General features: G+C 39.5%; 1 protein-coding gene across 3 annotated transcripts in view; it reads right to left on the bottom strand.

Moving 5' to 3' along the window:
• The window catches only part of DIAPH2 (diaphanous related formin 2), a 1,004,885-nt gene that overhangs the window by 693,240 nt on the left and 296,303 nt on the right, over positions 1 to 15,342 (bottom strand). For all 3 annotated transcript variants that reach the window (XM_066248744.1, XM_066248745.1, XM_066248746.1), the window contains 2 exons: positions 12,421 to 12,702; positions 9,493 to 9,607 (listed from right to left, as the gene is read on the bottom strand). In XM_066248744.1, coding sequence (XP_066104841.1) covers positions 9,493 to 9,607; positions 12,421 to 12,702 — 397 coding nt within the window. The remainder of the gene's footprint in view (positions 1 to 9,492; positions 9,608 to 12,420; positions 12,703 to 15,342) is intronic.

The following is a 15,342-nucleotide window of genomic DNA, read 5'->3' as shown; positions in this document are numbered from 1 at the left end:
GGGCGGGGGGGGGGAGAGGGAGAGGGGGAGGGGGAGGGGCACAAAGAAAACGAAATAGAAGGTGACAGAGGACAATCTGACTTTGGGTGATGGGTATGCAACAGAATTGAATGACAAGATAACCTGAACATGTTTTCTTTGAATATATGTACCCTGATTTATTGATGTCACCCCATTAAAATTAATAAAAATTTATTTATTAAAAAAAATAATAATAATAATAATAATACAGGGTGTCTATAATGTGATGAAGCTAACCTCAAAGAAGTACCATGAAAAACTTATTTTTTTTACTGCAGGTATCCCATATATATTAATATATCCTCACCAATTGCCTAATGGCATGCAGACCACATGCTTTACAGTCAATAGATTCTTTGCAGAAAATGCCTGAAATAAATCTTAGCCATAGAACAAAATAACCTTATTCTCTTCCATGAATGTACAACTTCCTACCTGTGGTTTAAGCTCTCAAGAACTGTCTTAAGGGCCAGGATAATAGGATTATACACTTCACAAGATAATATATGTGAAACCAGAGCATTAAAAAGGAAATCAGTTCAAGTGTGCAACAAAACGCACCAATTACTAAGGGCATAAAAGCCATTAAAAGTCAGTGGTAACTACACAGGGAGGTAAGTGATTAGGAAGAAACCTAGGTTCCAACCTCAACTTTGCCACTTACTAGAGATGTGAAAAAGACATATTGCTTACTCTCCCACAGTCTCAGTTTCTTCACTTAGAAAACAATAATAGTATCTAGGGTTGGTGTGACAACTAAATGAGAAATGGATTTAAGATGCTTATCAACAGCAAATGGGGCAGAGAAAATGTTTAATAAAGGCACTACTGTTGCTATTAGTGTTATTCTTAGGATTGCTATTCTTATTAATGGTGATGGTGTAGCACTAGAAGCAGTACAAACAGCCCGCCATCACCAATATATACAGAGAGAGCCACTGTGAAGCCTACTCATTTTGAAGACTGAAGATACTGTCTCAACTTCTCTCTATAATCAGTGACTCACAATTTAACAATAGCATGTACCTCTGGCTCACAAATTCCTTGTAGCTTCTTCTACAGAAAGTGATTGATCGGGGCTAGAACGGAACAATTGGAAATGAATTGATGTGTCAGAAGTTGTAACACTTAAAATGCTCCTAATTTTCAAAGCTTTGGTAAGGTGATAGACAAAGATCATCAGTGTGCTTGCATATGGAAATCCAAAGAATTTAGATATAATAAAATGATGAAATTATACTCAGATATATATGGTTTTTAGTGGCTGTGTGAAAGAATTAAGTCTTCTCGTTTTGTTCTTTCTGTGTTAAAGCGTATACTACAGAGCATGCATACTGTGTCATTAAAATGACAGATTCTTTGTTAGGACACCAGATCTCACAGGACACTTTAGCCCCATATTTTAGGGGGCGTGTACTCTGAGACTGGCATCTCATTATTTTCAAGTCAATTCCAAGAATTTCTATATTATGAAGACACAAATGAATTAGATTTTATGAATCTCTTGGTTTTTTCGTTGCTTTACTAATTATAGAAGACTATATTAACTGAACAAAAGTAGGTGCCTTCAAAAGCAGCCAGCTTATTCTAAGACGATGAGACACCATTTAAAATACGACCCTAAAGGAGAAGGTTTTTGTATATAAACACATCGCCAGACTCAGTTTTACCGTAATTTTGCAGCTATGTCCAATATTTCCAGCACTGCAAAATGACATTTATATGCATTTGAAATATTTATAACACCTCAATTTTCTGTTATTATTAGAGCTAAATTTAACTATAGAAATAGATCATTGAAGAAGCAAAATTTTATTAACCTCTCATGTTTATTTCTCATATTTCCTCCAAGCAACATTAAAACTGAGAAATTGCTTACGATTTCCATGCACACAATCTTTGTTCTCCCCAAAGCCCCTGGAGAACCCTAGAAATTCTAATTAGAATTAGCAGTTATAGCCTACATATTTTATTATTATTTCACGTTTAGTTAATATTAGCCATCATTACTTTCATTCTTATATAATATCACTATTATCTATAATTATTATAAATTTTTAAGGAAAATGACACTATTATTGTAGCCTCAATGTTTCTATGTTGCCAAATATCATCAAATCAAATACACAAATAGAACACAATTACAAATTCCAACAGTCATATGATGTATATTGAAAAGTACCAATGGGGCCTTTTCCAGCTGTCTCTAATATAAAGAGATATACAATTTTTTTTAGTGATCCAGAGGTCATTTCAAGATATTCTCTGTCATACGGCATCGTCATGGCTTGTAAGAAGAACCTAATTACAATAAGCGTGGGAACACAAGATTTGGGAACTAAAAAAGGCACAAGAGACAGAGGTGGGTTGAGGTCAGTTGAGGCCCCGGGCACAGAGAAAAATATTGGGCTTCTTAAAAAAGAGAAAGAGAAGCCTGACCTATAGTGGCGCAGTGGATAAAGCGTCGATCTGGAATGCTGAGGTCGCTGGTTCAAAACCCTGGGCTTGCCTGGTCAAGGCACATATGGGAGTTGATGCTTCCTGCTCCTCCCCCTGTTCTCTCTCTATCTCTTCTTCTCTCTCTCTCTCTCTCTCTCTCTCTAATAAAAATGAATAAATAAAATCTAAAAAAGTAAATAAATAAAAAAAGAGAAAGGGAAAATAAAAATACATGTTAACCATATTTTAAAATAAATAAAAAAAATATTATTTACTATTAGTGTTAAAATTGCACATATGAAACCAAACTTGGTGTCATTAGAAAAAGTTTAAAGTTGAGGTTTTGTGGGACCCTTCAGAAGTCGGGGCCCAGGGGACGTGCCCGGTGGGCCCACCATTAAATTGGCCTCTGACTAGAGATGAATTTGTACTGGTCAGGATATCATCATAGCTTGCCTAGACTACTAGTATTTATTCACAGTCACTGCTCCATGACGTGTGTGTGAATTCCCATCACCTAACCATCTGACCTGACTGGGCTCCTGCTCCCTGGTTAAGCACCGAACTACTGGGTACCTAATGCTTCAAGAACAAAAGCCCGTTTCCTCAATGGGAAGTTCACTTGACTACCTACACCTGCCAAGTCCCCACTGACCAGGCTGTGCTTTCAACGCAGTGTGCACTTCATCTCCGCCTCCCGTTACTCCGCCAATGGTCTGTTTTGCCTCGGATGCATTCTTACCTTCTTCCCCTATGAAAATTCTACTTGAACATCAAAGTCCAGTTCAAGTGATACCATCTCTGGGATCCCCACATGCCCTACACAAAATTAATTATTTCCATTTTGTGCTGCCATGGTTTTTTAAAATATCTATGTTGACATTTAATACAGTTTGATTAAATGCAGTGTACCCCTCCCTCTCCCCTCACTAGATGACGGGTTCCGTGGTACAGGAACAAGCCTTCTTTCCTCGTTTTCCCATCTAGGATAGAACCTTGTGCATGGCGGGGGGGGGGGGGACTCTACAAATAGAAACTGAATGAGATGAATGAGAGATCCATTCTCTCCTAAAATAAATTTGGTTTATAATAGAAAATTAAAAATATTTTTTTCTACAACCCTAAGAATAAGTAATTTGAATAGAAAGTATAACTTAATGGCACTACCCCATGTTAAATATTTACATGTTCAAATATTATAGATATAAGAACTAGTGTATTTTAAAACTTCTTTCTTTTCAGCAATGTGAAACAACTTTAAACACACAAATTAAACATTTTATTAAAACACAGACCAGCCCTGGCCGGTTGGCTCAGCGGTAGAGCGTCGGCCTAGCGTGCGGAGGACCCGGGTTCGATTCCCGGCCAGGGCACATAGGAGAAGCGCCCGTTTGCTTCTCCACCCCTCCGCCGCGCTTTCCTCTCTGTCTCTCTCTTCCCCTCCCGCAGCCAAGGCTCCATTGGAGCAAAGATGGCCCGGGCGCTGGGCATGGCTCTGTGGCCTCTGCCTCAGGCGCTAGAGTGGCTCTGGTCGCAATATGGCGACACCCAGGATGGGCAGAGCATCGCCCCCTGGGGGGCAGAGCACCGCCCCTGGTGGGCGTGCCGGATGGATCCCGGTCAGGCGCATGCGGGAGTCTGTCTGACTGTCTCTCCCTGTTTCCAGCTTCAGAAAAATGAAAAAAAAAAATAAAAATAAAAAAAAATAAAAAAAAAAAAAAAACACAACACAGACCAGTAATGCTCTACAGTGCATTTAGGAAACAGAGACGTGAGCTCTCCAAATCCCTTGCAGTGGGGGAAATTCTCAGAGGTTTTAGAACACTTAATCTAAAAGCTTTGAAAGTACAATAAGTCCATGAGTTACAATATCCAACTGACGTACAACTCGTACTTATAAACAGAGCACCATAAGGACTATGGGTAATCACCTGCACTTGGACATCAGTGAAAATGATATCATAGTAACTCGACTCCCACAGCAAAGAACTAAGCAATGAAGACCTTACGGAACTAGAGCAGCAGATGACAGCATTTAGGGAAAAAAAACAGGGACCTAGAAACTCCAGAACTGAAAAAGTTTTCTTCAAAAGAGTTAGCTGATGCTTTTCATCTCATTGAAGCAGGAATGGCAAAGTGAGAGGAGCAAGATCTTGACACAGAGAGGCTCACCGAAGTTTCCTGTATAATTACCAAAGGCCTGAGATGCTACAGGGCCATGTATGATGAGAAAAAGAAAAGCTCTGTCCAAACCTCCCTTGATGCCTACACTTCAGGAAACTGACTCCGGCAGCAGAATCGAACCCTGACTCTGACACCAGTCCCATCCTCTCCCACAAGTCCACCACCTTCTGCACCATCCAAGATTGTTTAAGATTGTATTTGAAAATGCTGAAGTATTTATATGCACAGAAAGGTAAAAACAAATACTATGTTAAGACAAACATCTGTTTAAGTTACATTTAATAGGTAAATGTAGACCTGTTCTGATTTATATACAAATTCAACTTAAGAACAAGCCTACAGAACCTATCTAGTTCGTAACCCGGGCTCTGCTTAGAAACAAGAGGTGTGTGGCTCCCTGCTGAACACAGCTGAGAGGCAGGCAAACTGAAGCCCAGTGGGGAAGAAAGTGACGGCCTGAGCCCCAGCCTGGTTCATGGAGCCAGAGCCTCCCACTCGTTTCTCCCTGGTCCTGCCTCCTATTGACCAAATTATAAATTAAGGCTCCCTGAATGACAAGGAGCTTGATCTATTACAGTAAGATCAATCAATAGTCATTAAGTGTTATGAAAATAAATGGCAATTTTATATCATTAAAGTGTGTTTTAGCTATATCACACTGGTCTGAAATATGCTAGGAAGCTTCACTGTTCCTTTAAGTATCCCTTCAGAAGTAAATCTGTCCCTGGCTGGTTTGCTCAGTAGTAAGAGCATCCACCCGGTGCGTGGAAGTCCCAGGTTCCATTCCCAGTCAGGGCACGCACACAGGAGAAGCAACCATCTGCTTTTCCATCCCTCCCACTCCCCTTTCTCTCTCTCTCTCTCTCTATTCTCCTCCCACAACCATGGCTCAAAATGTTGGAGTGAATTGGCCCCAGGGCACTGAGGATGGATCCGTGGCCTCATCTTAGGCACTAAAATAGCTCGGTTGCTGAGCAATGGAGCAGCAGCCCCAGATGAGCAGAGCATCGCCCAGTAAGGGCTTGCCGGGTGGATCCCAGTCAGGGTACATGTGAGAGTATATCTCTCTGCCTCCTCTCCTCTCACTTAATAAAAAAAGAAAAAGAAATTAATATTAGTAAAAATGATGGTGCTGACAGGTATGCCTGGCCTGATTTCTTCTCAAATACTCAAAACTGGAAAAGAAGTGGTTGTGGCATTGCCTAGAAAATTCAGAGACTGGAAATGCCATATTCTCAGCAGTGAGTACATGAGAGCCTTTGTATGAATTTTGTTTAGCTTTTTCCTTTGGTTTGATTAGACTTTAGCAGTCACAGTGAGAATTGCTTCTGTTGTGACTGATTGGTTCTACCAAGTGCTGCTCTGAAGAGCAGGAAATTCTCTTGCTGAATTAACAGTTGTATTAAGTGTCAATAACCACAACAACAAACATACACACACATACACACACCATGTTAAATGAAAGCAAAAGGGGAATTAATATTTATTGAGTGCCTGCTATGCTAAGCACTGTGCTGGGTGCTTTAAATATATAACCTTATTTAATTCTCACAACACTACTAGGTAAACATTAGTCTACTCATTTTATGGATGAGAAAATTCAGTCTCAGAGGTTACAAGTCTCACAGCTGGAATGCAAATACGTGTAACTCCATTTCCTCTGCCTTTCCCCTCCGCCACACGACTTTTAGAAACTCTCTAATGGGTTTTCTAGTTACCTCTATGTTTCAAACTTCATTTCATTCATTGGTAAAATAAAGAGCCACTTCTAAGGTCCAGACTAACGCTAAAGTTTTAAGCAACCTCTGATTCTTGTGGGACCCAACACAAATACTCAGTGGTGGGATTCAAATAATTTAACAACCGGTTTTCTGCCCTAATGACTGTTTAAGTATAAAAAAGCGATATACTGAAAGGTAGTTTGTTATTTCATGCACTTAATACTTAAATAAAAATGATAAAAGAGGTACATAAAACTAGATTATGTTATAAGAAGGTTTTAAAATAATAATGAAAAAATATTAAATATTCCTTGACAAAAAACAATACAAGTTGTCACCCCATGGTTGTTTGGCACTTTTTCTGTTTACATTACATGTTTGCTTACTGAGGTAACAAATACGGGGGGAATAAAATGTAGTATTTCATTAAAAGTATAATGAGTTTTATGAAATGAATAAAGAATTACTACAAGCAGAGTTCCATCAATTTTTTTTTTTACCTATGGACAGAATGAACATTACTATGGGCGCTTAGAATGTGCTGTTGTGCAAATGAGCGTTCAAAAACAGTAAGGAACATCAATCTGTGATTCCCACATTGGGCAGCTGTCCAGGCGCCCCCCTTAGAGAGAACCCTGATGACAAATGCCATTTTAACAACTGGTTTGCCGAACTCAACAAAATATTGTATCGGTTCTGCTGAACTAGTGCGAACGGGCTAAATCCCACCACTGAAACACATCAGTAAGTAAAAGAACGACTGCTCAGTACAGAACTTGTGAAGAACTGCAGGGTAAAGTTCGCAGAAAAAAGGAAGTTAAAATTGCCTGGGAACAGGAGATAGGCCAGTCCACTTCACTCCTAATTTAAGAAGTCAAAATCAGAACACGGAGGATTTACCGTGTTCACCTTAGCAATGGGCAAATGAGGGAAAGAGACACTAGTACATGTCTGAGGTGGCACTCTAACTGGACACAAACTATTCAGAAGGCAATCTGGTAATATCGATCAAATGTATAAATGTACACAGAATTTTATCCAGAAACTTCACTTCGAGAATTTATCCTACGGACAGATTCCATGTGCACAAAGGCGGATGTAGGTCTATGTTCAATGAAGCATTGCTTGAAATAGTGAAAGATTGGAACTAACCTAAATATCCATTAATACAGAACTGGGTAAATAAACTCAAATAGGCTCAGACCACAGAATTTTATGCAGTACAAATATAAAAGCACACACACAGGAAAGAAACATAAATTATCATCGAATAATATCAAAGGACATAAGGTAAAAGGAGCATAAACTTAAGAGACAGAGCTTAAGTTTCTAGTCACGTAGACTATCTCTCACGGGCGATGTGAGAGGCTAGTAAGAGCGGTGGTTTTCAATGGGGAAGAAGCTGTTAGTCTGGGAGAAGGGATATGTTTACCATCCATCTTTTCTTTTTTTTCTTTCTTTCTCTCTCTCTCTCTCTTTCTCTCTTTCTTTCTTTCTTGGCCTGCTTTTTTTTTTTTCTTTCTTTCTTTCTTTCTTTTATTTCTTTCTTTTTCTTTCTTTCCTTTTTTTCTCTCCTTCCTTCCTTCCTTCCTTCCTCCCTGCCTCCCTCTATCCCTCCCTTCTTCCCTCCCCCTCCCTCCTTCCTTTCCTTCCTTCCATATGAACACCTTAATATAAGCATGTTTACTTTTTCAATTTAAAAAAGTGTTTATAATAAATATTTTTTATATAATAAAGTTTTATATAATAAAAACTGTTTATAATAAAATTGGAGTCATTGAAGAACCCTTAAAACATGAGGTTTACTCTAGCAAAGAAAAAGAAAAAGAGAACTAATAAAAGGAGTGTTCTAAAATGTCACCAGGTTTCAGAATACTCTAATCACCCCAGATTTCACTGTGTGAAATTCAATTTACAAGGAACAACAAATATAGCACAAGCACCTCCAGTGTGCACATTATGATAGAAGAACTGGCAAGAAATAATTCCTCTCTCTCTCTCTCTCTCTCTCTCTCTCTCTCTCTCTCGGAACCTTCCAAAATTCACATTTCACATCCTAGGGCATATTTTGACAAATGAATGATGTGCTAATTCCAAGGGCACAGGAATATGGAATATATCAATTTCTTAGTTGTAAAGATTCATTCAGATGGAAAAAAATCCTATGCTTAACTAAACCATGAATTCTGCAATAATAAGTAAAAGAGTAATGTGAATACACACTGTCAAAAAATTCACAAACTACAATGTTTAATTATAAGATTGAGACGTTACCTCTATAGCACCAAAATTATGTGTGACATTCACAGAGCATAAGGATCTAATCAAAAACAAGGCACTATATTATCAAATCAGTAAAATATAATTATTAGGTACCAGATTTGATATACTTTTAAAAAATCTGCTTATAGAAAGAAACTATAAAATGTCCTAGGAAACCAAATTGATAATCAGTACAAATATAAGAGGAACTATAGCACCCTGTACCCATTTCATGAAAACTTTAGGCCACGTGTATTGTTACAGTATTTTATCTCACATGGTCAATCAACAAACATCTCCTCTCCTTCTCAGTAAAACTGGTAACTTTATAAGAGACAACTAATCACACAAAATAAACACTAAACAGAAAACCTATATTTTCAGAAGAATAACAGGTATGCAAAATAAAATCAAAAGGGAAAAGAGGACCCTTCTTCAGCTGCGACGTAAATACAGTTAACCCTTTGAGTAGTGAGTTTTCTCCATGCTTGCTGACCCCCCGGGAGTAAGTTTTTCTTTTCAAAAAGTGAAATTAGTTCCAGTTACAGTTTTATTAACTTAAAACCATGTTTGTTTGATAACCAATTTATGAAAACAAGAAGAACATACATTTGCCATTTTTCAATGTTGCCTTACACATTTTGAAAATAAAAATTTTTGTACGATCATACTCTGGATGGTCAGGAGGCACGAGGATGTACATGAACGTTCATACCACTCAAAGGGTTAATGTGTGAATCTATCATGTTTGACTCTGTCCAGGGTAGAAAGATGACACATGTATATAAATTAGTAGAAGTTTTAGCAAAGCGGTGAATTCAATAAATGAGAACAAAGAATTTATATTTAAAAACATAACCTCTACCTTTCATCTGGGTAGCAAAAGTCAGTGCCAATTTTGCAAAGAGATCTGGATTTTCAAACTTGTCCTCCTTCACCTTTATCCAGAAACAGCTCTCAGATAATTCTTTGGGTTCAATCTGAAACCAAAATAACAAAGATAAGTTTCTTCTCTTTTTTATTTTTTGTGACAGAGATGGAGAGAGGGACAGACAGGGACAGACAGGAAGAGAGAGAGATGAAAAGCATCAATTCTTTGTTGCTGCAACTTAGTTTTTCATTGATTGCTTTCTCCTAAGTGCCTTGACCAGGAGGCTACAGCAGAGTGATCCCTTACTCAAATCAGTTGAGCCCACACTCAAGCTGGTGACCTTGGGGTTTTGAACCTGGGTCCTCTGAGTCCTAGTCTGATGCTCTATCCATTGCACCACCGCCTGGTCAGGCCAAAGATAAGTTTCTAAAATACTACTGCATACTTAGTTTTTCAAGAATTCATTTTCACCTATGTGAATTGACAGTTCTTTTATCACTTACCTAGCTAAATCAATTTTAGGATCCATCAAAATAACCCTTTTCAAGTAAATATTCATTGAGAAAGGCATAGTATTCTATCAGTATGTAGAAAAGGCACATCACAGCAATAAGCTACCTCACAGATGACATTTTTAAAAATCTATACTGCCCAGGCAGTGGCACAGTAGATAGAGCATCGGACTGGGATACGGAGGACCCAGGTTTGAGACCCCGAGGTCTCCAGCTTGAGCGCGGGCTCATCTGGTTTGAGCAAAGCTCACCAGCTTAGATCCAAGGTCGCTGGCTCGAGCAAGGGGTTACACGGTCAAGGCACATATGAGAAAGCAATCAATGAACAACTAAGGTATTGCAAAAAAAACTAATGATTGATGCTTCTCATCTCTCTCCATTCCTGTCTGTCTGTCTCTATCTATCCCTCTCTCTGACTGTCTCTCTGTCTCTGTAAAAAAAAAATCTGTACTAAAATAAAAATTAAAAAAACATGTCCAGTACTGATTTAAGTGATTTGCACATATCAACTCATCTAATGAAATCTTCATAATGATTCTTTGAGGTGGAACCAATTATTATCTCCATTTTACAGATGAGGAAACTGAGCCTCAAGAAGATTAAGTGGGGCCCTGGCCATTGGTTCAGTATATAGAGCATCAGCCTAGTATACTGACATTGTGGTCAGGGCACATAGGAGAAGGAGAAGTGACCATCTGCTTCTCTTCCCTCCTTCTTCCCCCTCTCCCTCTTCCCCTCTCATAGCCCGTGGCTCAACTGGTTCAAGCATTCACCCTGGGCACTGATGATAGCTTGGTTGGAGCACTTGATTCTCAGGCACTAAAAATAGCTCAGAACTTGAATATCATCCCCAGACAGTGTTTGCTAGGTGGAACCAGTAGGGGCATCTCTGGCAATCAGTCTCATTATTTCCCTTCCTCTCACAAAACAAACAAACAAAGAAACAAAAAGGAAAAAAAAGATAAAAGAAAGAAGGAAAGGGAAAAGAAGGGGAGGGGGAGGGAAGGGGAGAAGAGGGAAGGGAAGGGAGGGGAAGGGAGGGGAAGGGAAGGGAAGGGAAGGGAAGGGAAGGGAAGGGAAGGGAAGGGAAGGGAAGGGAAGGGAAGGGAAGGGAAGCTGAAGTGGTTGCCCAAACTAGTAAGTAGGGACAGGCAGTACAGCTCCAGAGAACTGCTCTCAGCCACCCCACTGAAATCCAAGGTTAGCACTGTGCATTTCCCCGGACATACTGATGCTGTGATACCCACGTGCCATTGCACTGTGTGCTAAATTGCTAAATTAACAAGTCACTGTATTTACAGAGACATAACTGAGCCAAGGGCTTCTGGATCTTATGGTTTGGTAGATTGTGCCTAATTTGTTTTCCAAAAATTCTACATTTGAAAACCATTTATACCTCATTTACTTTGCTTAGCAAAGTGTAAGTATTTACTTCACTTTAAAACTGGTATACTCATTAATCTGGTCAGAGCAATTTACTCCGTGGACACCGTCAGACAGCACTGTTTGTTGTATATGCTAGTAGACGAGTCATGTCCCCGAATGGTAGTCTGAGGAATTATGTTTTTATTAGAAGGTTACTTCCTAGTGAATTGGGACTCTGTCAATCTTGATAATAAGCTTTTTACAAGATAGATTATTGGATAGTAATAAAGCAAAACACTAGTCAAAAGAAAAAACTTTCATACATCACATCAAAAGAAACAAAACTAGCTTATGTCACTACTGACTACTGTCACCTATCCCACAGTATCTGAAAACAAAAAAATATCATTCCCTGCAAACAAAAATAACTAAAATAAAGTAGCAGAATGATTAAACAAAAAATTAGCCTGACAAGGCAGTGACACTGTGGAGAGAGCGTTGGCCTGGGATGCAGAGGACCCAGGTTCGAAACCCCAAGATCATTGGCTTGAGCAAGAGGTCACTAGCTCCACTGGAGCCCTAGATCAAGGCACGTATGAGAAAGCAGTCAATGAACAACTAAGGAGCTACAACTCTGAGTTGATGTTTCTCATCTCTCTCCCTTTCTGTTTGTCGCTATCTGTCCTTCTCTATGTCTCTCCCGCTTAAAAAAAAATTAAAAGATTGTATTTACTGTTACAGTACTTAAAGTTAATAATGATAAAAGAATCCAACTGATTTTTCATTTGGTAATATGTTTCAGATGTTATTCTCTAATACAATTTTCATTTTGATTTCCCTTTTGCCTTCTACATCAATTTCAAATTGTCTGTGGGGCTCTCATTTTATACTAGGAGACACAAATATGAGATGGTGAACTCACAAAGAAAAGCAAAAGAGTCAGGAGTCATGTTCTCCAATATCACATAAAACAACAACACAGTCAATCACACAGCGTTGGTTGCCAACAGCACAGCAGAGCCCAGTGCTCTAGTTGTAGTGTTACCTTGGACCAGTTGATTCTCTTCATGGACACCTCAGGCTTATAGACTTTTTTGTGCTTCATTCCATAAGGCAGTTCAACTGGTGCTGCTGGGGGAGGAGGAATCCCTCCAAGGGCCGGTGGTCCCCCAAACAAAGGTGGTGGTGGTGGTATGCCACCAGGCAGTCCCGGTAAAGGAGGGGGAGGCGGCGGGATGCCTGGGGGCAGAGGGGGCGGAGGCGGTGGAGGTGCCCCAGCACCTGGCAGGGGACCTGGAACCCCTGATGTGCCAGCAGCTCCAGGACCCTGTAAGGTAAGGAACAAGGCTGAAATGCTTCCAGGAAACACAGGAGCAGAGAAAACTGATCGAGAGATATTTGTGTTTTGTTTAAGGTTCCATGCACTTGATTTAATTGAGCGACATCTAAGGGCTTAACAGGACATCAAAAAGACTTGCAGAGATGGGTTTCTCGAGGAAGAAGAAGGATTTATTAGCTCACGTCAAGTCTAAAAGAAGGAAAAGCAACTGCAAGGCCTACTGCCAGCAGCTCCAGGTGCTCCGTGTGCACGTTGCAAAAGCTCTACAGCCAGGGGGAGCCAGGGGTCCCCCATCCGGGAGCTCTAGCAGTAGATGTGTGTGTGTGTGCATGTGTGTGTGTGTGTGTGTGTCCGTGTATGTGTGTGTTTGTGTGTGTTCGGGGCGTGCTCTCAGCAGCCACGCCTGGGCCAGGGACCACACTTGAAGCAATCAGGAGGCCTGCATTGTTTGACATTTGCCCAGATTTTTGATGAGCATTGTAAAGTCTGGACAGACATCGACTACATTTGCTCAGACACAAATGCTAGGGAAGATGGCGTCCTCAAAGATTTCATGAAACACTCCCCCTAAATAATGAAAAAATTACCTTTCCTTATAACTCAAAGCAAAGATGGAGTACTATGTATGGCTTGCATCTATTAGACTAGTTGGTTTGAATATGAGATAATTAATACTTAAAAGGTCATACATTTGATTCCCTTGGGGCCAATTAGCTTTACACAAAGAGTCTGTCTCAGAGCACTAGTAACTTAGCTGTCTGCTAATACCAATAATTAATACTAAGTAACATCCATTTGCATATTAATATACATTTATCAACATTTTAACATCTATTTTTTTCATTCTTGTGATCATGCTATAATGCAGGTAGGCCATGTCCATCTCACCATTATCACACAGCTTATAGATGAAAAGCTGTAAGTGCAAAAACGTTAAAAGACTAATCAAAGGTCATACAGTCTCAAATGTGATTAAAATATGAATGTGTTTCTTCTCACACCTAATGCAGTTCCCATGCCCCTGGAGCGGATCGCTGCTGCCATGAATGGTGGCCATGGCCATGAGGGGAATTAGATCACTCAAATTGGATTATGAGGCAAGTGCAACTTACTTCTACTGCCAGAAAGTAACTTCGAGCTCATTCTCCACCATGAGGGATGACGGATGAAAGGGAACACAGCATTCCACATTGTCTGCTTTTTGGATGTTCAATTTGTATCTGAGTCTTTAAGCAATTATTGATCACAATGACTCACTTTGCAAAATAAAAGAATACAGAAATGAAGCTGTCTATTAGAAACATTCCTAAAAGAAACCACAACCAAGGAGCAGACATGTTTTGTAATCGAGATATGACATCAGCCTGACCTGCGGTGGCACAGTGGATAAAGCAACGACCTGGAATGCTGAGATCGCTGGTTCGAAACCCCAGGCTTGCCTGGTCAAGGCACACATGGGAGTTGATGCTTCTTGCTCCTCCCCCCCTTCTCTCTCTCTGTCTCTCTCCTCTCTAAAATGAATAATAAAATCTTTTTTAAAAATAAAAATTAAAAAAAAAAGAAACAACTGTAATATTCCAAGCAGGGTGTAATGCAAGTATCTCTGAGAGGGTCTGGGTTTTGACACAAGGGGAAAATGCTGGAGAAAGAACTGACATAAAAAGTGACCAGCTTGAATCTGTTAGGTGGCAGGGCAGGAAAAAGGCAGAAAAATCTCCAGCCTTCATGATCAAAAAAGTCAGCAGGAAAACTGAAACAAATAAGAATGGAGATGAAGCTCATGTGAGGAAATAAGGGGGACCACAAATAATGGGTGTAATTTCAACATCCACATGGAAAGGTGATCAAGACATGGAGAGGGGGAAGAGAGTACAGAGGGACAAATATACGGTGACAGAAAATGATCTGACTTTGGGTGATGGACACACAACATAATTAACAGTTCAAATGCTACAGAACTGTTTACCTGAAACCTATGTCCTCTTATTGATCAGTTCACCCCGTTAAATTTAATTTTCTAAAGAGAATAAAAGAAAAGAAAAAGAGCTGGAAATATATCATATTTCCCCATGTATAAGACACACCCTTTTTCAAAAAATTTGGGATCTAAAACTGGGTGCATCTTATACAGTGTTGGTAGGTATTTTACTTGCATTTCCTGCTTTTTCACGTGATGAATTGCATGAATTTTATGAATAAAACTTGAGCTCAATAACTCGTTTTTTTAATGTAAGTAATACATATTTATGTAATATATATATATATTTTCAAATTTCAGGCCCCAAAGTTAAGGTGTGTGTTATATATGGGGAAATACGGTAAGACAAACTCAGGAGACTGGGCACCTACTAAATGGGGATATGTGAATTAGTTGAACTGGGTATTAGTACAAGGACATACAGGGAAAGGAAGAGCAGAGAACAGAACACTGGGAAATATCACCATTTGGGGGTCTGGAACAAAGAGAAACTGAGTTCTCAGGGATGTAAAAAGAGAAGTCAGATGATAGCAAGAAAGAGAAAGATTTAGTAAAAAGAAATGATCACATAAAGATAAGGGAAGCAGAATAAGGGTAGAAAGAGGCCACCGCCTTGAGTCATTTGGAGTTCTTCAGAGACTGACATCATT

This window comes from Saccopteryx bilineata, chromosome X (genome assembly GCF_036850765.1).
Source record: "Saccopteryx bilineata isolate mSacBil1 chromosome X, mSacBil1_pri_phased_curated, whole genome shotgun sequence".
In the NCBI taxonomy this organism is placed as follows: domain Eukaryota; kingdom Metazoa; phylum Chordata; class Mammalia; order Chiroptera; family Emballonuridae; genus Saccopteryx; species Saccopteryx bilineata.
The sequence above is the reverse complement of the archived record's forward strand: the minus strand, read 5'-3'. Positions and strand labels throughout refer to the sequence as shown.